We start from the raw sequence: 22,794 nt of genomic DNA on the forward strand, positions 1-22,794 counted from the left end.
AGTGTTTGTGTTATAACCAGAAACTAGTCAAATCCTTGTATCACTTTTAACTGTATCTGACAGGCTATTCAATATGTTTAACCCTATGTAAGATTTCAAGTTTGGTATGCGGCACCGTTACCTAGAGTACATCACGTGTGGAGACCACGAGGATCATCCTCTCCCTGTTTGCAGCACTGAGCGACAGAAACAGAAAACGAAGAACGATTCCCACATAATTCTTTTTTTCTGCTAGATATTCCCCTTTTCTTACACAAATTTACACAACGTCTATGTAGAAAATGGATGTGTGGTCCTCGTAAAAGAATTTGATGTGTAAACCTTTGTTGTCTCCTTTGAGCTGCAGTCTAGAAATATCATCAACAGGTGAATGAGTGTGTGGGTGCACGGTTGGGTAGGGCCCAAGGACTGACGATCAAATACCTCAAGGATCCTTATCCCTTTATCCTACGAAGTATTCTAGTTACCGGGGCGAGGGTGTGTGTGAACTCTGCTTAGTTCACCCTGCACCTGTTTCAATGCGCTGTCCGTTATTGTAGACAGTATTTACGGGTGGACAAGGCCGCCTACATTACAGCATAAGTTTAAAAAATATATATCTAGCTACAAATATTATCACCTGCACTCGCTGATTTATCTTACACTTTGAAAGAGGCATTAAAAATGTAGGTGCGTCCCCAGCAAACACGCCCACTCAGGGCGATTCTCTCCCAAAGTTTTCGTGTTGCTGTGTGGACCCTCGCTGCTCCGGGGACATTGGGAAGTTAATATGTCTCGGAGGGATGGCCGATCCCCTGGGCTCCAGGGAGTGTAGTCAGGCTGCTGTGTCACGTGACACAGCCCGACAGTTGTCTGGAGCCCATAACAACTCTCTAAATAATTATTAACTACTCGCCTTCGTTCTGTGCTGATGTTTAAGATCATTATTACCTTCTAACTGGGAGATGAAACAGCATACGACAATATAAGGCTGGGGGAAATCTTCTGATTTACATTTACTGCTTGAACATTTTTTCAAGTGAAATAAGATGAACAGATTTAAATGCAAAATAAAAAACGAAAAAATTTAATAAAAACAGGTTGGATAAATCTCTGTCCCGAGACTTGTAAAAAAAAAAAAAAAAAAAAAAACTTTGTTAAGAGGATACAGTGCTTTCAAGCTTTGGTTCATATGTAAATCAGTTTAATCACGTGCCTGGCGAGATATCAAAAGGGAAATTGAGGGTCGTGTTTGGATCTAAAGATCAAAAACACGCAAAGAGACGGAGCGGGGAAGACATCAAAAGCGAAACTTGTGCCACACGAGGCGGAGAGTTAGCGAGGACAGTCTTTGACGACGTGAAGAGGGTTTGTAGTCAGGACAGATCCCTACCTCGCCGATCTTTACCAACGCCCAACTATCCTTCAGTCTGTCAGTGAATGAGTGAACCCCTGTCACCCCCTTCCCTGAGTGCGATGTGTAGTTACGTGCATTTGATATGTGTGTGTGTGTGCGAGAGAGAGAGAAAAAAAATAGTGCAAGTGGAAAGAGAAAATGTTGTGAAGGAAATGGAAAAAAAAAAGCTGGGGCTGAATAGATTGCTGTTATATTATTTAAAATCTGAAACATGGACATTTTCATGCAACATGGACATGTGGTAAAAGATGAAGGAAAAGTTGGGAAGGAAATGGGGAAAAAAAGGGATTAAAACGAAAATGGACAGAAAAAAACAATAGAAAATGAAGAGCTAGAGATTCACGGTGCATCCTGCATTGCTGTCATCTTCTTCATCATCACCTTTTATTCTTGAAAGCAAAATGAAAGATGTCAGAGTGTCATGACCACTTATTCAAGAAATAACTTGACGACAACGACGAAAAAAAAGAAAAAAAAAGACAGAAGGAAAAAGGTCAGGTCGCCAGACAATACGACAATTCTTTTCCGGCAGGCATGAGAAAGGGAGGTCCTTGCAAGCAATAATCCCGCAACTTGTAAAAGCTTAGTTTCTCGTCTCCAGTCTGTTGCAAGTGGCTTTCTGCTGTCCTCGCTCCGACAGATGCTGTGAGCCAGTGCACGGACATACATCATCCTGTCGCTCCTTACACACCCCCGTCCCAGCCTCCCTTGCTTCTGCTTCTTTGATTCTTCATTTGTTCATCAATGTTCGCCACTCTAAGGTCTGCTTTTTAAGTGTTGCAATGTCTTTTTTTCCCTCTTAAAGTGAGCATTCGAAGAGGATGTTTTTCTGTTCCAACTGTAACAAAGAGACTAAATCTCTAAAAAAAAAAATTATTATTATGTTTTCCTCAAAACCTGTGGGGGAAAAAACGCAAATAATTGTTTTTCCCCAATCTTTATCGTGTGGAAATCAAATAGGTCCTGTACACAACTCCTTGATAAAATTTAAAAGTCAAAATTATTTACATGGTACAGCTTTCGACCCTAACTTTTATCAAAAGGATATTTTGATGAAAATCAAGCCTTAAAATATAGTAATATTATTCAAATAATTTGTTACAAGCATTGATAACCATTCGGTGATACAATAGCACATTTTTATTTTCGATGTTAAAATAAATTATTAACTTGCTAATAATGTGTCACCGAAGTTATCAGTCTGTAAACGATGCCTAGTCTTAAAATCAGCAAAGCTAACTTGGAGACTTGAAATTCACATCTGATAAAATTTCACGGTTTAATGATAATTAAATCTGTTGTTGACCGAAACATGCTTATATTTCACCAGTGTATAACAAAATTAATGATTAAGTGTTGTACTTAATGGTAATAACACTAATAGTCAGTAACTAACAGTAATAGTCTCGAATATTTTTTTTTGTAAATATAAATATATAAGTAAGTGTGTTTGTTTGTGTGTGTGTGTGTGAATGAATGAAGGAACAAATGAACGGTCTGCATCCTCCAGTCCTGTGTAACATCGCTCATGGCTCATAGTTCTTCCTGACTTGTGGTTGTCCTGGCAGAAACCTGGAGGTTGTCAACGACTTCAAAAGAGTGTTTCGGCCTACGAGTTGCGAAGGGGAGTGGTGTGTCGGGCCAGTCCCGCCAAGCCGCCTGCACACGCGGTAGCTCCGCTGTCGAGAAGTGAAAGCGAGGCTGGGGGTGAACCACCACCGGAGCGACTTCATCCCCAACTAGGGCCACGTTACCCCGAGTATTCGACTTCAGCATCCGATGCCAACGGCCTGGAGGACGGCAGCAGTTGTTTACCTGCTCACAGCCTGCAGCGGACGACGCAGGTGAACGGTTCAGGGGGAGGTCATTCGAGGACTCAAAAAAGGTTGCAGGCCTCGCTGACCGTCACGGCATCTGTTGTGCACTCGGCTGCGGCATCTGACCTCTTGCAACGCAGTCGCTGCGTCTTGGCTTCATCGTCCCCTCCGTCTGTACGGCTGGGGGCGGAGGCGGTACCTGCGTCAAGCCGACCCCCCGCGCGGCCGGCACGCGGGTCAACAAGGGGAACAAATCGGCTCGTGGTGGCCAGTCGAGGGGGGCGGGGGAGGAGGCGGAGGCTCCAGCGCAGGAGGGGCAAGACGGCACGGTGCTCGTTCATCACAGCATCAGTGATGGCAGCACTCAATACAACAGCAGCAGCAACAACAACAACATTAACCCTACTGCGACTCATCCTAGCGTCACCTCCATCACCGCCACTCCCAGCCCGCCCTCAGCCGCTGCAGCCATAAACACTTGCTCTTCGGTCCACGTCACAGCAGCCGGTCCACCCACCCTCTCTCCCCCCGTCGCCTCATCCTCGGCAAGCTCCCCTTCTGTTGCTGGATCTGTCACTTCCTTAGCAGCAGCAACACGGTCTGGAGTGAGTTCGGCCTCTCGTAACACAGAATCGTCCGGCCCTTCATCCGGAAGCACTTCTACAGTCGTGACCCAACCGTTGGGCGCTAGTCTTGGCCAGCACTTGGATGGTGTCGAGCAGGGCATAGTCACCAGTGCCTGCGTCAGTGCAGGGTCCACGGTGCCACAGGATATTAGTGACCCTGTGAAGCAGGCCACCAAAGATAAACTCAGACTGAGAATCGCCCAGACCACCATGACCCAACCTTTGCAGCAGCTCGGAGAGCAAAGCCAGCAACAGCAGCAACAGCAGCAGAAGGCCAAGGAGAAGATTCAGTGTGCGAACCAGGAACAACATTCTTTGCTTCAGCAAGAACAGTTTAATCAACAGAAATACAAACTTCATCAACAACAGCAGCAGCAGCAACAACAACAAACAACAACAACAACAGCAGATTCATCTTCATCATCAGCATCTGCAATCGCCGGGCGAGGCTTTGACTGTCGCAAGTTATTTCGACGAGGACGAGCTTGTCGACATGAATGCAGGTGGAAAATACGGGGCCGCCCTGTCGGCCATCAAACGGGAGGATCAGTTTTTAGACTATGATTCCCAGTTTGCCTCCTCATATCCGACTGAAAACTTTCAAATTTTATACAATTCTGTTCCCATGGTGACCACCGATGGAATGTCAAATGCCACCCACAATGGCATGGTTGCTATGACACCCTACAGCGGGGACAGCCAACAGACGACGCTGTCAGAAGCCGATCAGATCATCTCACAGATGAACTCCGGTGCGTCTGAATTAGTTTTTCTTTTGCCTGGTTAGATTTTCAAACCTTATTGAAGCTATTTCAAATTAATTTGTGTAATATGGTATGTTAGCAAGTTTAAAGTGTATGAGAGAGATGACAGAAAAGAGAAAAAGTGTGTGAGAGAGATGAGATGAGGGAGAGAGCGAGACTGGGTATGTGAGTGTCTGGGTGAGTACAAGTTTTATACAGCAGAGAATCAGGAGACTACAATAAAAATCAAGTAAAATAAACCCAACTATTATTTTATATTTGCGTTTCTTATCTGGATTTTTAACACAAATTTGTTTTGCTTTTTGTCTTACCCTTCACCTCTTAGTGCAATCACAGTACCTGCACCTCCTCCAACCTTTGGAAATCGGTCAGCAGCAGCCACAGCTGCCCAACAGCTTATATTCCATTGACATTTACGGCTGTTCAAACAACAATAACAACAGCTGTGTTGTGAGCAAGCTGGATGGCAATATCATTGACCCTGAGGGCGACAAGCAGAACCCTATGGGGTACCTGCAGCAGCCGCAGCATCACCAGGTGACGCAGGGTGTTGCGCATGACCAGTACGGCTACCCGCACACCTACCCGCAGTACATGGCTGCCGGCGCCACCCTAGATGCATCCTCCGACAGCGGCATCAGCAACGACCCCGGCCTCTCGCCCAAGAGCATCGCGCTGGTGAGTTATCTGCCCACTGCTAGGAGCTCTTCATTTCAAGATGTTCACTTTTGCTCTCTTCTCTTCCTACAAATCTTTCGCATAAAGAAATTCTTGTGTATACAATGAAACGGAACTTTAGATGTAGTTGGTCTTAAAATAGAATTATTATTATTATTATTGTTATTGTTGTTGTTGTTATCATCATCATCATCATCATCATCATTTCCAATTCACTGAGGTTATTCCTGTGGACCCTAGAGCCAGGACCTTCCTTACTGTTTCTAAGGTCGCTAGGAATCCATTGCGAGGAAGAGAGCGCCTTAACGACTTCAATTTGTCTCCGTCGTCGTCTAGCCGTAAAATAAAAGTTTACAGCTGTCCCTTAGCCTGCCAGTAGACATCACCAGCCGTTACAGACTCCTACGCAATAGCTTTAAGAGAAACTCAGCAAAACAAGATTTGTGTTACACGAGGTTGTTTTGTTGTTTAATTGTTTGATGTTTTGGATGGAATATATCAAAGTAGTCGCTGATGTTTACACGACAGCCCGCCTTTCATTTGAAACCAAAATACATTGTAGACCGTCTTGCGTGAGTGGTCTTCACCACACTGACTTCACGACAGGCTCCACGGTTTATAGCATGTCGGAGCGCGCATTAAAAACGGTTTATGTGTCAACAAGGCGCTCGTCAATGAAAGGAAGAGGAGCGCGTGGCGAGGACCCGGCTGTGGTCCAACCGAAGCTGACTCCGCAGCCCATGGTGATGTGCGGGGATGGTGGCCGGAGCACTGGTGCAAATACGCACATTAAAATGTTTGGTCGCAGTGCAGGTACTGTCCGCGGTGGTGATGCTGTTAGGGACTATAGTCACGTGGTACAGACAGGGGGGCTTCAGGCTTGGCTTTTATCGCCATGGTGAAGGCGGACTTTTACTGTCGTGGTCAGGTTGGAGGTGTGGGCCTGCCGCTGCTTTGGAGCTTTTTGCACCAAACTAATTAGTCTAATTAGAGGTGTGTGTCAAGTGTGTGTCAGCCTCACACACACACAGAATCTGTCAGCAGATTGACATCAACACTGATTATTCTTCTTTCATCTCTTTAGTTTAATGTCGTTAGGTTGTAGTTGTGGTGGTGTGTGGCGGGTGTGTCTGTGGTGCGTGCGTGTGTGTGTGTGTGTGTGGTGGGTGCGTGTGTGTGTGTATTCGATCGTGGGCTGGTAACCGAACTTCAGACAACACAAGAAAATCATTTCTACCAGCACTAAATTTCAGTGACAGGTGCTGTGAATAAAACGTCTCAGTGTCTATACTAACGTGAGCGGGAAACATCTCCCATCGTCTCATAGGTCAATCAGTCCATCAGATTTCATAAACCATTAAAAACTATTCCACAATTTTAGCATCCACCATTTTGTTTTTCGCCGAAATCGCTGATTGCTGTAAACTTTCCAAGATCACCATGAGCGCCATTAGCAATATTGGAGTAAACCCAGCAATGAAAACAACAGTGTTGTAATTGTATTATCCTTACTCGAACTCCAAATCAATATTCTAGAGGCGTCCACGGGGGGAGGGGGCCCACAATAGCCTTACATATATACAAATATATCATTCATTCTCGTACACACGTGCGTGCGCGCAATCATGCTTGACAGAAGCATTACATAAAATTCTTGACACCACGAATTTTAGGTGTAATGTTTAAAAATCTTTGCAGTCAATGAAGACCACTACACATCAGAGAATAACAATCGAAATTTTTTTCGATGTATGTTCAGACTTGGGAAATTATTCCTTGTCTTTATGTCGCCTAGTGATTCTAGTTGTCTGAGCTGTGCATCACACAAGACATGTTTGGTTACAGGGCCTCAAGGATCCCGTTGCCTGTGCGGCGGATGGATCCTCACCTAAAGAAAAATCGCTGAAGAGACGAAAGAGTGGCCAGAACCCTGTGTTCAGCAGACAGTATTCTTCAGGCTCGGACAAGCTGTCGGCGCGAAGTCCCGCCATTCAAAAGCTGTGAGTATGCAGTTATTTGTGCACGTGCACGCCAGAACTACAGACACTAACCCCATCCTAGCTATATACGCTTCCTCTTCTTCTGTGTACTAGTCATAACTTTTCTTGTTTTCCACCGTTAATTTCCTTGTCCTCCTAACAAACATTAGACCAAGAAGCCTATATGTTTTAGGAAAGGAGAAAGTTTGAACTTCGCAATAGTAAGGAAATCACTTTCCCCGTGCTTATCCGGCAAAGCCACTATCATGACCTATCGTGACCTATCGGGTTAACGGAAAACATTCAGTGTGTGAAAAGTCACATTACAGACACCTGCCTCTGTTGTCATCCTGTACACTTTATCTCTGCTTGGGATTCATCTCATCACTTGCATGTAGATTACCAGTGAATTTTGTTTTTAGAGAGAGGGAGGGGGAAAAAACGTAGAAACTTCCTAAACTTAATTTGTTTAATCTTAATCTGAAGGCTTCCTGGAAGTGACATTTGATCATCATTTGGATCAGTGTCACGGGAAACAGTCGTTCTAATCGCCTTAAGTGACAGTAGGTGCCCTTACACCAGCGGTTCTCAACCTGTGGGCGCGACCCCCTGGGGGGTCGCGATACAAAGGGTCGCGATCTTCCTATTAGTGATTAGCTTTTTGTAACCGAGTGGTGAATCAAACTCCCAAATCGCTTCTCCTATTCAAGTATACTGTCTCGATGCCTACTTCCAAAATTGTCCAATTCCTCTCGCTCTTCTTAGTTTCTTTTCTCTAACATCTAAAAAGGCAGACATTCAGCGTGCAAATGCAACTAGGTCCCTGTGACCAGACAGTGCGACAACTGCTGCTACGAATATCTCAAAATATTACAGTGATGAATCCGAGGAAGTTTCACCAAAAGGTGGCAGACCCTGACTTTAGACTAAGTCATCTGCAAAATGACCAAAGGCCAACATTCTGAGGTCAACGCTTTCTGCAATGAAAGTTCCTTTTCTTCATATATGAGCAAGGAAGCATTGCAGCACTGAAGTCATCATTAAGAACATCAATGCAGTGTTAACAAAATTCGGCCCATGTCTTGGCGACTTCGGACGACGAAAAACTAACACTTGAAGGTGGCCTCGTACTGACGAGTGGCTCAACGTGCCCACAACCAGCGATCAAGACGCTTGGGTCAAACCTCTTCAGGTCGAGTGTTTAGGCTCGACCACCGACAGGGTACGTTTGATGTCTAAGGCAAGGATTATTAGGCCAGTGATTGCCCTTTTTCCCACCCACAATACAGATGCGTAGTCGGTTCAACGGTCAGACTTCTCATTGCGAGTAGACTGTTCACAAAACACCAGCACGTGGTGAGCTACAGTCAGCTTCCATTCACCAGCACGTGCAACACGTACAACATCTCACAGGTCAGCGAAAGGTTGATATTTCACTACACAGTTGGTTCTTACTTTCATACTCACAGCCTGACAAGAGGTGCTGCCTCGAAACAGTTAGTTCTTGTCAGCCTGCAAGACGAGAAAACGCGGTACTAAAGCTGATGATGATTGACAGAAATGAGGAAAGTAAAATAATCTTCTAGGTCGAGCAGTTTCATTTTTCCTGGTAGTATTAAATCCGCACTTCCCTGGTGATAACATTATTTAAGTCTGCCGGGTATAATACTTTAGAACAGTATAGCGAATACATAATGATAGGATAATAAACAATTTGCAGTCTAATGAAAGGAATATCAGAAGCGTCATTATTAGCCTTTTTTCTTGGTAAGGATGTAGCTTAAATAGTGCGTGCGTTCGCGTGCGTTCATGTACAGTTTGTGAATGTTTGAATTTTTAGCATTTGCGAAAACGTAATTTTGTTTTGGGTTGATAAATACGGAAACTCAGCTTCATTGCAAATAACGTTTACAGAAGAGTTGCAGCTTTTCTAAACTATAACAGAAACTAAAAGTTGTCAGTAAGATATTATCTATGTGACCATATTTGGCACAATTTTGAAAGGCCGTGATCTAACACATTTTCGAACGTAGTCTAAACATTTAGCTATGTGTCCATTTAACACGAAAAAAATGCGAAATATTTTCCTTTTACATACAGGGAGACCCAGGGAAATAAATTTTCGTTACAAAATGTTGTGTTTATAAAAACATGCATATTTGCAGCAGTTTCCGTCACGGTTACAAATGATTACATCGATAAAAACTTTATAACTCTGAATACCTGTCAGCAGACCCATGCTAATCTGTCGGAGCCTCTTTCTCTATTGAGCCCTGACAAAGAGGGTAAGCTCCTGTGTGGTCACGGGTCTCTGATGCTTACAGTCGGGCAGGTAGCGTCTGCTTCCCAAGCGGTCGGCGTGAATGGCTTGAGAAGAAAAACAGCTTTTGTGCTTTTGTGGGCGGTGTACACTATTAGCAGTTCGTCCTCTCTTTCCCTGTGTCGCACAATAAGGCAAAGACCGTTTTGTATAAGCTACCAAATGCCACAACAATAAGTTTAAAAAAAGGAAGAAAGTTTCTGACAAGTCACGCATCCTTATATTTGTTCATAGAGTATGTGCAATACAGTTGTCTGTACACCTTTAACTAGAAAAATAACACCAAAAAATTATGAAAATATTAAATCACATAATTGTCTGAGGTATTACATCAGAATACTATTATCTCATGATTCTAGAATACTATTACTATATATTATAATAAGAGATAAAATAATGTTATTATTATATATGAACCCATGTGTCCAGCTGGCTCTAGTCTTGACCAACGTAGACGTTTTCAGGACTTTGGTGACGTCTGCATTTTGAATGATTTTTTTCTGTTGTTCGTTTATTTTCTTTTGTTGCATGGTAATATTTGTAAATTTGGAAAATGGAAGGGAAATATTCGCTAAGATTTGACAAGATCGTATCTTGCACCGAGATCACACCCCTCCACACACACAAACTACACTGTTACACTTGACAAGATGGCTGCTGTCTGTCTTTCACATACCTTGCCATGGTTATGGTGAACTACGTTGTTCACTGCTCTACAGTCACTACGTACTACGTCTGTTTGGCTTTGACTTACTATTATCAGTTGTTTACTTTGACCTATTATTACCAATTGTTTACTTTGACCTACTACTACCACTTGTCTACTTGACTATCCTTCTCACTATTTCGGTAGGACTAATTCCGATAGGTTTCCGACAACTTCTACCCCTCTTAAGGCGCACATCAGCCTTTTTATTACTGACAAAATACCGACTGCGTATAGAACACAAAAGATAAACATTCAGAATACTCACTTGTGTTCACCAACCACTTGTCCTGTTCTCTTTCTACAGAGAAGTGAATACTTCTGGATACCGGTACTTCCTGGAGTCTCCTATCTCAACTACACAGAGGCTGGATGAAGACAGAGTCACATACCTCAACAAAAGTAAGCCGCCCTGACGGCGATAGTATCAACATTTCAAATTTAAATGAGAAAGACAACACGCAGCTCATGTTTAAACATGGTTTACTCTGAATACCTGAACAACCATCCATGCTAATCTCTCGGTGCCTTTCTTCCTCTGTAAAGATGAATAATGGCGGGAAAGTTCCACAACTACTGTGAAAAAAAAAAGTTGATAAAAGGTCACAAATGATATGAAATAATTCCATAACGATCTGATTTCAAGAAATAATAATGAGAAACACTTGATTTCTGAGTTATCTAAGTTCACGCATAAAAACGAAAAATTCTCTTAAATAAATAGATAGCAAGCAAAGAAAGAAAGAACTAAAAATGGAGAGTTCCAAATACTAAAAATTACAAAATCGTAGTGATCCAACTTGTAATATATTTTGTTACGGTTAGTTTTTGTTTAAGTTTGTGTCTGTGGGTGGGTCGGGGTGTAAAAAAATAATGCTTTGAGTGGAAAAGTGATTTTTCACTACGTCGTCGTTTCCGTTGTCTCGATGTTAGAAATTGATTATTTCGATTTCCGTTTGTGACTTGTTTTCTTGTCTTCCTTGACCAGGTCAGTACTACCCACTAACGTTGGAAAACATAACTCCGGAGCGGGTGCCGAAGGGGGTGATGTGCAAGGTGAGTGACTGTAGCCACTTCCTTAATTTTTGTGCTGCCGACTTAATTTTATTCCTTTCCTTCAAGTAAACATTGATCCTGATACTCTCAATAGCAAAGTCTTCCTTTTCGTCTTAAAGTAAAAGGTTTGGTCTTCCATTCTTGTTGTGATTTTTAAGGTAGTTGTATAGTTGCTGTATATTTTACTCGGATATGGAGTGGAGTATGTAAGGTAAATCCTAAGACAAAGTCAGTGTTTATTCGTCGTGTTTGAGAGCGTGTTCTTAGTGTTTGCTCACGCGAACAAATAGACTAATTTGGTCTCCGCTTCTACTATGAATGGCAAAAAATGGTCGTCGATGTTTGTACAGCTCGTACGCACCAACAAAGACAACTGATTAGCAATTTCAGATGGCCTGCGGTACAAGTGGCCAGAAGTTATCACGATCTTAGTAGTGTGCCATATCTAGAAGTCACCACGGCAACTAGCCGGCTGTCGTAGCACCGTGCTATATCTTGAGAAGTAATCTTGGACGGGCGGCTGCTGTCCACATACCATCTTGATATCCGCTCCTTCTTTAAACATTAGATTCAATCGCCCAGAGAAGGAAGGGTAAGGAAGCTTGTTCTCTCTTCCTATTCGTTCCAGTCAGAAGACAAGACGGGAAACAAAATTATTTCCAAACGACGATTGAATACGAATGCAAGTCTCCGAGCGTGCATGGGATTACATGCCTGCACGCGCACGAACATATACACCTGATTATTTTATTATTCGATTAATTGTTGTTCTCTCCCAGTAGTAGCCCCTGTAAATGCTGAGATCAGGGTTATGGGTCTTAGAAGAAGAAGAAGTGGTAGTATTATTGTTGTTATTGTTGTTGTAGTAGTTTCCAGTGAGTCATCTATTATTATAATAATAATTATTATATTTTTTTCCCTACGCGGGAAGTCGATCTTTGGTCTTAAGCAACGCTGATAGGTAGGTCGGGGGGTTTGATTTGCAATTTCAGAAAATTGTAGTAAAGGGCAGCGACTGGTTTGCGGCTAATTTACTGGCGGAAAATGTTTAAAGGATGTCAGAGATAGTAACGGACACTGATCACAGCAGTCGCCTCCAAAATTAGATGCACAGCGCTGCTGGAGTTTGTTTTGATGTGAACCCTCCTATAATTATAAATTATAAATGATGTGTCCTGGGTCACCAGGACGGACTCCATCAATAAGTTTTCAAAGCGTGTCGGCCGTGAAAGGTTCTTTCTCACATGGACATTAGAAGACATCAACCTTTTTATAGAGGAGTATTAGTAATGTACCAGCCACAAGTTCAAGTGACTAATTATTCAAAAGGAGAATAAAAGAAGAAATTTGCAAGTGCAGTAAGCTCCCTTGTCAGGGGGAATATGTGTGTGTATACACAAATATTATTGTTGTTATTGTTAAATCTGTTGCTACAATAAAGTCAGTTAAGTAAATTTATAACATAGACAAGAGAGACTGACTTTGAAACGAAGCTTTTGAAGTGAAAACAAAAACACCATTACTAATCTTACAATGAGCTTACCAAGTTGTTCTAGCGAAAAAGGAAGATCGAACACTGGCAAGAAACTATGAAGGCAATGTGTTTACCCTTCATTGAACGTTTGCCATCTTTTTCTTATCTGTTTACTAAATTGTTGACATTGTAAAGGGCGTAAACACTAGCTGTGGCTTCAACAATGCTCTGGTTTGTCTCTGCTTTTCGCAGTCGATAATCATGCTTGTGTTCCGTGATGAGAAATCCAAGGAAGAGGAGAGAAAAGCATGGCAGTTCTGGCACAGTCGGCAGCACAGCTACAAACAGCGAATACTCGATATTGGTATGTATTGGATATATGTACTTATGTCAGACATTATTACCATTTATAACAATGCCAATAAGTAAGTTCTATTTCCAAGAAAAAGCAAAAATTTCCAACACTAACTACATGCTTAACCTTTACTATTCTCAATATCCTTTTGTTTTGATAACATGCATGTTCAACTAATTGCTAGAATAGTCATTTTGTCAAGATGTCTGAAGTTATCGTGTATGGGTGTTTATTTTAGACACCAAGAACAGTCAAGGTGTTGGCCCAAACAGTATTAGTGAGCTGGCTTTCAATGCTGTCAGCGTCAAGTGGAACCCCCGTGAGGGGCCAGTCCGGGTAAGACACCATGACAACAATAATTAATTAAATTTAGTTCGTTAATTTTACTCTTTCCTGATATTTTTCTTAGCTGAAATTTATCCCATATCTAATTTTTCCATCTGTAATCAGTACAAGATAAATAAAATTAAACAAATTGCATCCCATTCACACTTTATGATGTTTATGTGATGTCATCTTAGAAATACTTGATATAAATTCTTACTGTTTAACAGGTGAACATAGCTGTGCACTGTCTCAGCACAGACTTCAGCAATCAAAAGGGTGTCAAGGTATTTATTACCGTTATTTCATTAATTTGTTTTCAGTTCATTAAATATATTATGGTTTAAATATTTAGAATGTACTATACTTGAAAATATTTATTTGTTCACATTTGATTGATCGGCAAAAGGTGACGATTTGTGGAAGCTTTCCGGATTGTATTTTTGTACAGCTCTGTACAAATTCACACGCGCGCATATATATATATATACCGCGCTTTTAACGATTTTTAGGTTTAGATATTTAATAATTGTATCATCCATAAATTCATTGAGAAATGTTTTTCTGAAGTAAAGACTTCCACTCCACTTCACCCTCAAAGCTCCACCCTCCTAGTCTAATGATATTCAAGGCATTCAGCTGTAGAAAGCTCTGTTTCCTGGCCCACTAGAAGAACTCTTCCCCTTCCTTGCACTGCCTGCCATGCAATTTTCCAAATGGTTTCTGATTTATCAGAGGCGGTAAAGTCGGTGGAAAGAATAGGTTCGGCTCGGTATGCTACGCCCTAGATACGGTGAACCTATTTATGATCCTTGCCCTCTACGGGTCAGTGGTTATGAGTCCGCTTAACCTTGTATAACGACTAATGTGTATGTCATACCTACACGATGACAAGACTCTACTTACAGTCTAAATGTGACCTAAACAACTTTGAAACTGAATATTTTCACAGGGAATCCCCTTGCACGTCCAGATCGACACACACGAGATTCTGGACACGCGCAAGGAGCTGCTGCCCGTGCACAGAGGCTACTGTCAGATTAAAGTTTTCTGTGACAAGGTTGGTATTTCCTTCATCGAATATTTCTGCAACTAGTGGGAAAAATAAGGATCATGTTCTATATATTTTTTCCCCTATTGTTGCTTTTGTTTGGTCTAGACAAATTCGCTCATCTAAATAATAATAGTGGAATTTATAAAGCGCAATATCTCAGCCAAAGGCGAACAAAATCACAAAATAGACATCTAGTATTACAAATATAGGCATCCATCACAAATTTTTTTTTTTAACTACCAAATTTCAGTCAAAGTCAACATATTTTTCTCGTGGCAGTTTGAACATAACTGAAGTCTTTGGTCATACATAAAATGTGCTGGATGATAAGATGGCGCAAATCATTAAAGAAGCGTAGCAGAACTTTTCCGACAACATTTAATGCTCAGGATATCATTTTGACCATCCACTTGATACAACTCTATAGAAAACCCTCTTCTCAGCGGGATACCTTAGGGAAGTTCCCTGCTCCAGCTATCACCTTTGAAGGTCTGCATAAATATTTAGATCGGCGAGAAGAAGTAATTTTCCCGAAAGAAGTCGCAGTAGAATATAAAGACCATAAACATACCTCGTGTACTCGGTACCCATATATAATATTTATGCCAGTTCCCTCTCTCCCAATTTACTCTCGCAAGAAGCACTGAGCGAACAGAAAAATATTTAAATGATAGAAAGATATATTTAAAAAAGCTTGACTGGTTGCTTGAGAGGTTACTGACAAGTGTGCTCCGTTTGAAGTAAATGGAATATTTCTCCTAAATAATGTAAAGTACCTCTCACTACGAGAAAAATAGTGGTGATGGTGCCTAGTATATAAATGTGGAGACCAACCCTCCCCTACTCGCTTCGTACCAGCCTTGCGATACCAATATCTAACACTTTTTTCCCGATATCAAAAACATTAAAATAAAAATTGGGCGAGAAAGATTTCCGTTGGAACAATAGGTTTCCCCACTTGGCGAATTCAGCTATGTACACACAGGAGTAGCAAATATATCAGGAACAGTTTGTTGATTTTTTTAATGAGTTTGTAGTACTTAACGGGTATGTGTTCAAATAAGTCTTCTCTATTGTGAAAGTATTGACTGAAATGCTAGATTTAAAAAAAATGTGTTAATCTAGAAATTCAAACAGTATGTCAACAAAACAACTCTGATGGATTAAAAGCCGCTTTCTGCCTTGTGTGTGTGTCTTTTAGTGTGTGTGTCTGTGTGTATTTAGTGTAAGTGTATATTTGTGTGTGTATGTGTGTTGTAGTGTATGTGTATATTTTAGTGTGTGTGTTGTGTGTGTGTGTGTGTGTGTGTATTTCTACAAAATATTGTAGGCTCTTTACATACATGACAAAAAAACCCACTTAAATACTGAACTACAAATAAATAACTATAAAATATTAACATGCACGTTTAAATCCTATTAAATCCAGAACTCACTCGTCCTGCAAATTAGCTGCTTCACCAACTTTTTCTTTTCATCTTTAGGGAGCCGAGAGAAAAACACGAGACGAAGAAAGACGACGAAATGCAAAGACAGGGAAACCAGAGAATAATTTCTCGCGTATGTAACAAGAAGACTTTTTATTATTTTATTATCGTCACGGTTATACTTTTATTGTTTATTGTTATGGTATTGTTATTATTATTGCTATTAACTAAAATTTACATTTTTTCTGTTCCTTGTCAAGGAAAATTTCGAGCTCAATGTTTTCTTATGCTTTTCACTTACTGAGATGTGTATATAGGCTTGAGTTTGAAATCTGTAGGATCTTTACTGAGTTTTAAAGTCTGTAGGATCCTCACTGTAAAAACTTAAAAAGAAGTGGCAGAGTGATTGAATGTGAAATAAAAGTCACTACTGAACTGCTGTCAGCAGGGAGGAAACGAATGGAAGAGGTTTTCCACTCACCTTGTGATCGCTCAGAGTTTTACAGCATGGCTAACCTGTCGTCTGCTCCGGTCTTCTTCAGACCGACTTACCAGACAGGAGAGTTCCAGCAGTGCGTAAGTAAACAGATTTACCGTCCTTGTGTCGCTTATCCCAAAGGAAACTTCTATTTCTCCCTTTCCTTTAACTTAATCTTCCTTAGTTTCATTGTTAATTTTCATACATATTTTTTCAGCAAAGAAAATGTTGCCTTCGCGCATTTTTTCATATTATTTTATTTTTAATATTTTATGTTAAAAAATGGACGTTTGTTTCGTATCTGAAGATACGTTTTATGTAGGTGACCAGGTTATTTTAGCGTTGATTAGTAGATGATTTCCCGCTGCTTTTATTCTCTACTCATGAAAACTTTTGGTTCACAGGAAAGCCCCAAAGAAGTCTCTTGTCAAGAGGATGAAAATTCTAGGTAAAGCTCTTTTCATGTTAAGAATGACTTAAATTCATTCTACATTACTTGTGGTTGTGGGGAAAGATCACTCTGTAAATTAACTATTACACTGCAAATAGGATAAATACAATATCTTAAATGCCACAAAATCTTTTCCCATTTTGGAAGAAAAAAATGAATAAAGCAGGTAATTAAAGGACATTCGGGTCACTGAAAGTCGTGAATGAATTTACAGATGTTAATTGGAACATAGACCCTAGTCAAATAAGTGTCAGACTTATGAACGCTTTCGTACTTAAGAAGTAAATCCGTTACTTAAATGTTTTGCTCTATACGTTTACAGATATATACAAAGAGAGAAAGAGTCACGTGATTTCGTGCTCACGTATTCAAAGTTGTCGAGTGCTTTGCATGTCATTAAGTTTCACACAGAATGTTCACAGACTTAATTTACAAGCCCAATGCTAGCATATTATTAAGATGATAGGGCGTTCAATCAAATTCTACTGCTTACCCTCCACCTCTTCCTCAAAAAAATTTGCTAGTTTTGGCTCATAAATTACCTCTATTATTTTAAGAAGCAAATGCTACAAAACATCTGCAAGACATCATTCTTTGTCTTGTTATCTGAATCGACAATGCTTCACACCTGCCGTTGTAAATACTTGTTAGGCTAATAAAACTCTAAGAATATTGAAAGGAAAGAAAGAGGAAAAAGGAGAGAAAAAGTAAAAAGAAGGAAAACGAATGACATGGAGACAAAGCGAGACGAGGCAGTCGGCCGGAAGAAACCTCTGGAATATACAAATGTTAGACTTTAAGTTGAAATTTTATTAGAAGCGTTGGCATATAACATATTGTTTCTAAGCCCTTAATACCGCCTTCTGCTTTAAACTGGCAGAGGGGAAATACATTATTCAAAACCTGTGCAATAATGTGGAGACTCCTGTAATAGTCTTAGCTGGGAAGAGAATGAAGTATTCTTTAGCTCTACCCTTCCTCCAGACCTATGAGGCTGGAGAAGACAAGCTGTTTGTTGAGTCAAGGTAGCCTCCGGAACCCCCTCGGGGTAAAACCTGAGCTTCTTTTATGCAAATTGAGGACCGGTTTATGCCCGTCTTCGCAAACGTAATATAATTTGGTGTCACATCCAGTCTCATAAATATAAAGCGATGTAGTTGTTATCTGTCTTTGGCTGTCACTTTCCTCATCACAAGCTCTGTCTGTAACTATGGCAACTCAAATATTCTGCGGAAAACAAAAGGAAAACAGATTATCGCTTATATGTCGGGGCACCAGGTTCGTGGCCTTGCCTTATTTGGAAAGGTCAAGTCAGAATGCCCTTATAAAGACTTTCTCGCGCAGACGATGGTAGAATAACACAGGCATTGTTATTTCCGGCAAAAGCGAATTTTTTCAGTTGTTTTTCAAACGTGCCAAAACATGGAAATTTGCTCCACAGTTTATTATCTTGCAATTATTGCAGTTTTTTTTCGCAGAGACAAATTATTCTAATATTTACAGAGGGTCTGTCTTAGAAATACTTTAAGTTTACAAAACGGATCTTACAACTGTCCCTATGTCTTGCGAGGTTACTGAAGTATTAGTATTTTAGTTTTAGTATTAGTAATTTTAAAATGTTAAATGAGAGACATTTTTATTTAAAAAATTAAAATATCAGTCAAATAACAGTAATAGAGTAACGCTTTCAAATGCAAATTTGTAGATTGACAAATACCACCGGGTGGCTTTAGCACTTTAACAGCCCATTGCTCTCAGCAGAAGTTTTCTAACTACTTCAATTCATAGGCAATGGAAATAAATCATCAAGACCTCTACCGGATGACTGGTTAACTCGTTTTTAAGTCGTTGAAATGTAGTTGTTGACAACTCCGTGGCCGAAAGTTGATTTAGTCGCCCAAGTGCAGAAATGTAAATGAGCGAGGGCGGAGAAGGGTCCGTGGACCTGCTCTGCATTGCTAAGGCTTCCTGTATAGCAGGTGCTCGCCTTACAGGTGTTATGTCGCACTACATATGAAATGAAGACAGGTGTTCTCTACTCTCTTGTCGTCACTCATTTTCAAATACCTGTACCTAGGGCGTCACAATTAGGATCTCCAAAATTAGCATCCAAATCTTGAATTCGATGCCAGGTATAGCCCACTATATTTTATTACAGAATTTTATATTTTTGGTGAGTGCGTTTCTCTAATTTATGTCATGGTTGGCTGCATCGCCAGAACTGGCCACAGGTTGATGACATTCGGTTGTTATAAACAGTATTTTGTTTTTACAGTCACTCCAGCCCCTCCCAAGCCACTGAGCCCATGGAGGAGCCAAGTCCTGCCAAAACACCTCGACTGACTTCGTGTACATCCTGCAATAAGCATTTGACACGTATGTACAGACAATAATATTGTGTATAACGATAAAGATTGTAGATGTCCCTGAATACCAAGTTTTGGTGCTGAGACCCAAGAGATAGTGATAAGACTGGGAACAAAATTTAGAAACGTGTGCAGAAAGATATAGTTGATGGAGACTGCTACATTCTGATTAATTTTGCTAATTTTTACACGATTCGTCATGCGAACTGTACACTAGATAAAAGGACTTCATCCTCTTGTTACAGCACTCCTGTATATCAAGGAAAGCAGTGACAAGGCATATCATGCCATTCACCTCGAAGTCCCGACCGTCGACGAGCTTCTCAAAGCGGTATGCTTTTAATTGCTCATTAACTTTGATGAGATATTGTGTCAACGACAACCATGTAAGACTTCCCCTTCCACACACACACCATTAACCGACACTAACAATTAATATCATCACATTATAGCAACTAGTAATGCAAAACATGATAACATCAAGGCAAAAGATCGAAAGAGAGAGAGAAGAGAAAAAAAAAAGAGATGACAGTAGCATTGCATCGTCAAATGTGTGACCAATTGTTTTTCTTTTCCAGATCGGGCAGAAATTTAACAAACCAATGAACAAAGTGACAAATTTCTATAAAAGATCGAAAAAGGGGTGAGTGGGTTGTATATTTCTTGAGAAATGCTAATATTTATTTTCAGTGGAGATCATTGTTATATTGTCCAGGAAACTACTGATTGTAATTACGGAGAAGAGAAATAAATAATAGAAAATTAAATGGAGGTAACCTTATCTCAAAATATCACAATATTTACATGTCTACTATCACAATAAACTTTGATGTTAACGATTCCACTTTTTATTAACATGTTTACACTATTGCACTATTTCTACTTAAATTTTAACAACATTGCTCTATTTCACTTGAATGTTGAATTAATTCATTATTTATTGCTATTTCTAATTGTAGTTTTTATCAGATATGCACAGATGTGTGTTAATTGTAATATTTCACATGAACAAATTTTAATCAGTCAGACGAAATAATTTCTTAACTCTTTGTTTACAAATCCTCAGAATTCTGGTCAGAATGGACGACAACATCATCCGACACTACTCACACGAAGCCGCATTTCTGTTAGAAATGAACCCCGTGGGTCCTGATGAGCAGGTGGAGGTGATCCTTGTTGAAACTTGTCAGTAAACTGTCGTTCACACTCACACACACGTCTGTGCACCTGCTGCATGTCTCCAGACTCTTCACTAGCATCGCCGACTGGTGGTGCAGATGACCTGTTAGATGACCTGTGCGGGGCCAGCGCTGTGCCGTGTGCCAGTCCTGCTTTACATGACGATATTATAAGACAAATAATCATGATGTGCTCTCTCTCCCCCACAACCGACTGCCTGCCCTCCGCCTTGTTTGGCATTCATGTCATGCAACTACTGCGCACACATGGACTTTTAGAAATAAATGGACACGTGGGGGACACAGAAACTTTTATTATTTTATTATTTTTACAAATTTCCGGATGTGGTGCTGCCGTCGTTCTCTTGTCGTGCGAAAAGACCTGGAAGTCATCTGTTGAAAATAAACTATTATTTGAGTGATGTACACTTTTATCGTTTGTTATATTCTTGTATCTCGATTTTCACAGAAAAAAAACATGCAAAAATTATGCATAATCACATTTTGTCGTCGAAGCTGTAAAACTTGTTCGCTGTTGCTACTGATTTATGTTGTAGTTTTTTTTAATGTCTGTAATACATACATTTTTCATGTTGAAACAGAAATGTGTTAGAAACAGGAACAACAAATATGCCTTAGAAGATAAATATTAATATGCTGCCTTTATACATTGTTTCTTACTCGTGTCTCAGTTTAAATCATGTGATAGAAGGAAGTTATTTTATGAGAAAATGTTACACAAGTTGTGTGTTCTTTAAAAAAATATCACACATTGTTTTGTTGTTAATCATCGATTATCATTTGTTAATTTGTCAAACTTAATCTTTTTGCTTTGAGTGAAAAAAGCGAAAAGTGTAATAATGTTGTATTTGCCATGAACGGTTACTAGTGCAGGTGATGCTTACATAATGTGTAAGTCACGTGGTTTGATGCAGACAAGCATTCCTGGGTGTCTCTACTTTATTACTAATTTAATGCTGGCCGCATTATGTGCACATAATGTGTATATGTGACACCCTGTGTGTTTATGTGTATATGTGACACAGTCACTTTGTTGTAGTTCAAAGGACTGTTGCAGCTATGTGCTACATCTAAAGGGCATTCTGCAGAAGTGTATGCCAAGTGCGTATACTTTAACCTTATCTTTATACTTTTTATACTTCTTTATCTTATTAATCATGATCATACAAAGTTGGCCTATTCATGTAAGTGTGGCACAGTCGTTCAGATTCAGGAATCTGAAAACAAAGTAAAGCCTCATCAGAAGGAGGATGCAACCCTAGGAGTTACATTTCGTAATCAAATGAAAAATTGGAAATATTCCTAATGGTCAAGCTTTTTGTTGTTTTGAAGCTTCCAGCTCGAAAACATGCAACTTGCATGTGCTTTTCATTCAACCTTAAGGACAAACAACAGACTCAAAGTGTGTATTTGAGTGTGAGCTTGCAGGTGCTTATGTTTGTGCGTGTGTATGTGTGTGTGCACGTGAGTTCGCCGGTGTGTGCATTCTTAAGAGCAGGTATTTGCACATGCATCAGTAACAAGGATGCAGTTAGTTGTAATCGGAAATGCTGAAATATTTTCCCTTACCACAGTGATTAACCTTTTCACTAGAAAAATATTCTTTCAAATGCTTTTCAGCTGAAAAACATTCTTCCGCCCATTTTAACGGATTTAATAGTTTTGATACCGAGATTGTCGAAATTCTATTTTTCACTTTGAGCGTGCTATGCAAACCTAAATATCAGAATTATTTCGTGATGCTTAACACCTAAAGATTTATGCAACGTCCATACTGCTTTACGGTCACCAACAATATCAGACTTGACTAAAACTGCTGAGGCGCTCATGTTGACAATTTGTGGTATATATTACTGTTTCATACATTTTGGCTTTATCAACACCCGTCCTTCAACATTTGATGTTACTATTTGATGTGACCGATTGGTTTGCTGCAGCATCCTGTGGAGTAACGGTGTGTTAGCACCAAGGAGCCTTATATAATATATTCTGTTGAGTAAAAGCCATTCACTTCTTCAAATGGCCCTGTGTTGGTGTTCTTTCAAAAAAATATACTGTTTACGAAGTACTCTAGGAAAAGTGAACTATGCTTTACTGTTCTATGTTTATAAAGCAAAGAAAAGGTTGAGACATATCAAGTATCCTTGTTTAGAACCATTGACATATCAATGTTGTATGTTGCTCTTTTTAAAAACTGAGTGTTTTGAATTGTAGACATATGTAAATGTTATGAACATTTCGATTACAATTCTGGATAAAAGGATCTGAAGTCAAATGTGATAGCTAAAGACCCTGCTTAACTGGGGCGAATAAGAGCAAATGTT

General features: G+C 40.2%; 2 protein-coding genes across 4 annotated transcripts in view; both read left to right on the forward strand.

Moving 5' to 3' along the window:
• LOC112574164 overlaps positions 1 to 3,716 on the forward strand; it is a 42,365-nt gene extending 38,649 nt beyond the window's left edge. For all 3 annotated transcript variants that reach the window (XM_025255045.1, XM_025255047.1, XM_025255046.1), the window contains exon 4: positions 2,965 to 3,716. In XM_025255045.1, coding sequence (XP_025110830.1) covers positions 2,965 to 3,687 — 723 coding nt within the window. In that variant the 3' untranslated portion in view covers positions 3,688 to 3,716. The remainder of the gene's footprint in view (positions 1 to 2,964) is intronic.
• Positions 3,717 to 4,294: 578 nt separating this feature from the next.
• Positions 4,295 to 22,517, forward strand: LOC112574155 (grainyhead-like protein 2 homolog). The gene is made up of 16 exons (XM_025255034.1): positions 4,295 to 4,591; positions 4,929 to 5,281; positions 7,127 to 7,281; positions 10,594 to 10,688; positions 11,275 to 11,342; positions 13,069 to 13,180; positions 13,410 to 13,507; positions 13,726 to 13,782; positions 14,448 to 14,555; positions 16,034 to 16,109; positions 16,425 to 16,552; positions 16,859 to 16,902; positions 19,181 to 19,281; positions 19,517 to 19,602; positions 19,850 to 19,914; positions 20,338 to 22,517. The coding sequence occupies exons 1-16, from the start codon at positions 4,333 to 4,335 to the stop codon at positions 20,462 to 20,464; spliced, it is 1,932 nt and encodes a 643-aa protein (XP_025110819.1). The 5' UTR covers positions 4,295 to 4,332; the 3' UTR covers positions 20,465 to 22,517.
• Positions 22,518 to 22,794: the final 277 nt, after the last annotated feature.

This window comes from Pomacea canaliculata, linkage group LG10 (genome assembly GCF_003073045.1).
Source record: "Pomacea canaliculata isolate SZHN2017 linkage group LG10, ASM307304v1, whole genome shotgun sequence".
Classification (NCBI taxonomy): Eukaryota; Metazoa; Mollusca; class Gastropoda; order Architaenioglossa; family Ampullariidae; genus Pomacea; species Pomacea canaliculata.

Bases quoted from the DNA above. Each gene is read 5' to 3' on its own strand.
- LOC112574155 (XM_025255034.1), top strand. From the start codon at position 4,333: ATGAATGCAGGTGGAAAATACGGGGCCGCCCTGTCGGCCATCAAACGG. The intron at 13,783-14,447 runs GTATTTATTACC...ATATTTTCACAG, and splicing joins GCAATCAAAAGGGTGTCAAG to GGAATCCCCTTGCACGTCCA. The intron at 19,603-19,849 runs GTATGCTTTTAA...TTTCTTTTCCAG, and splicing joins TCGACGAGCTTCTCAAAGCG to ATCGGGCAGAAATTTAACAA.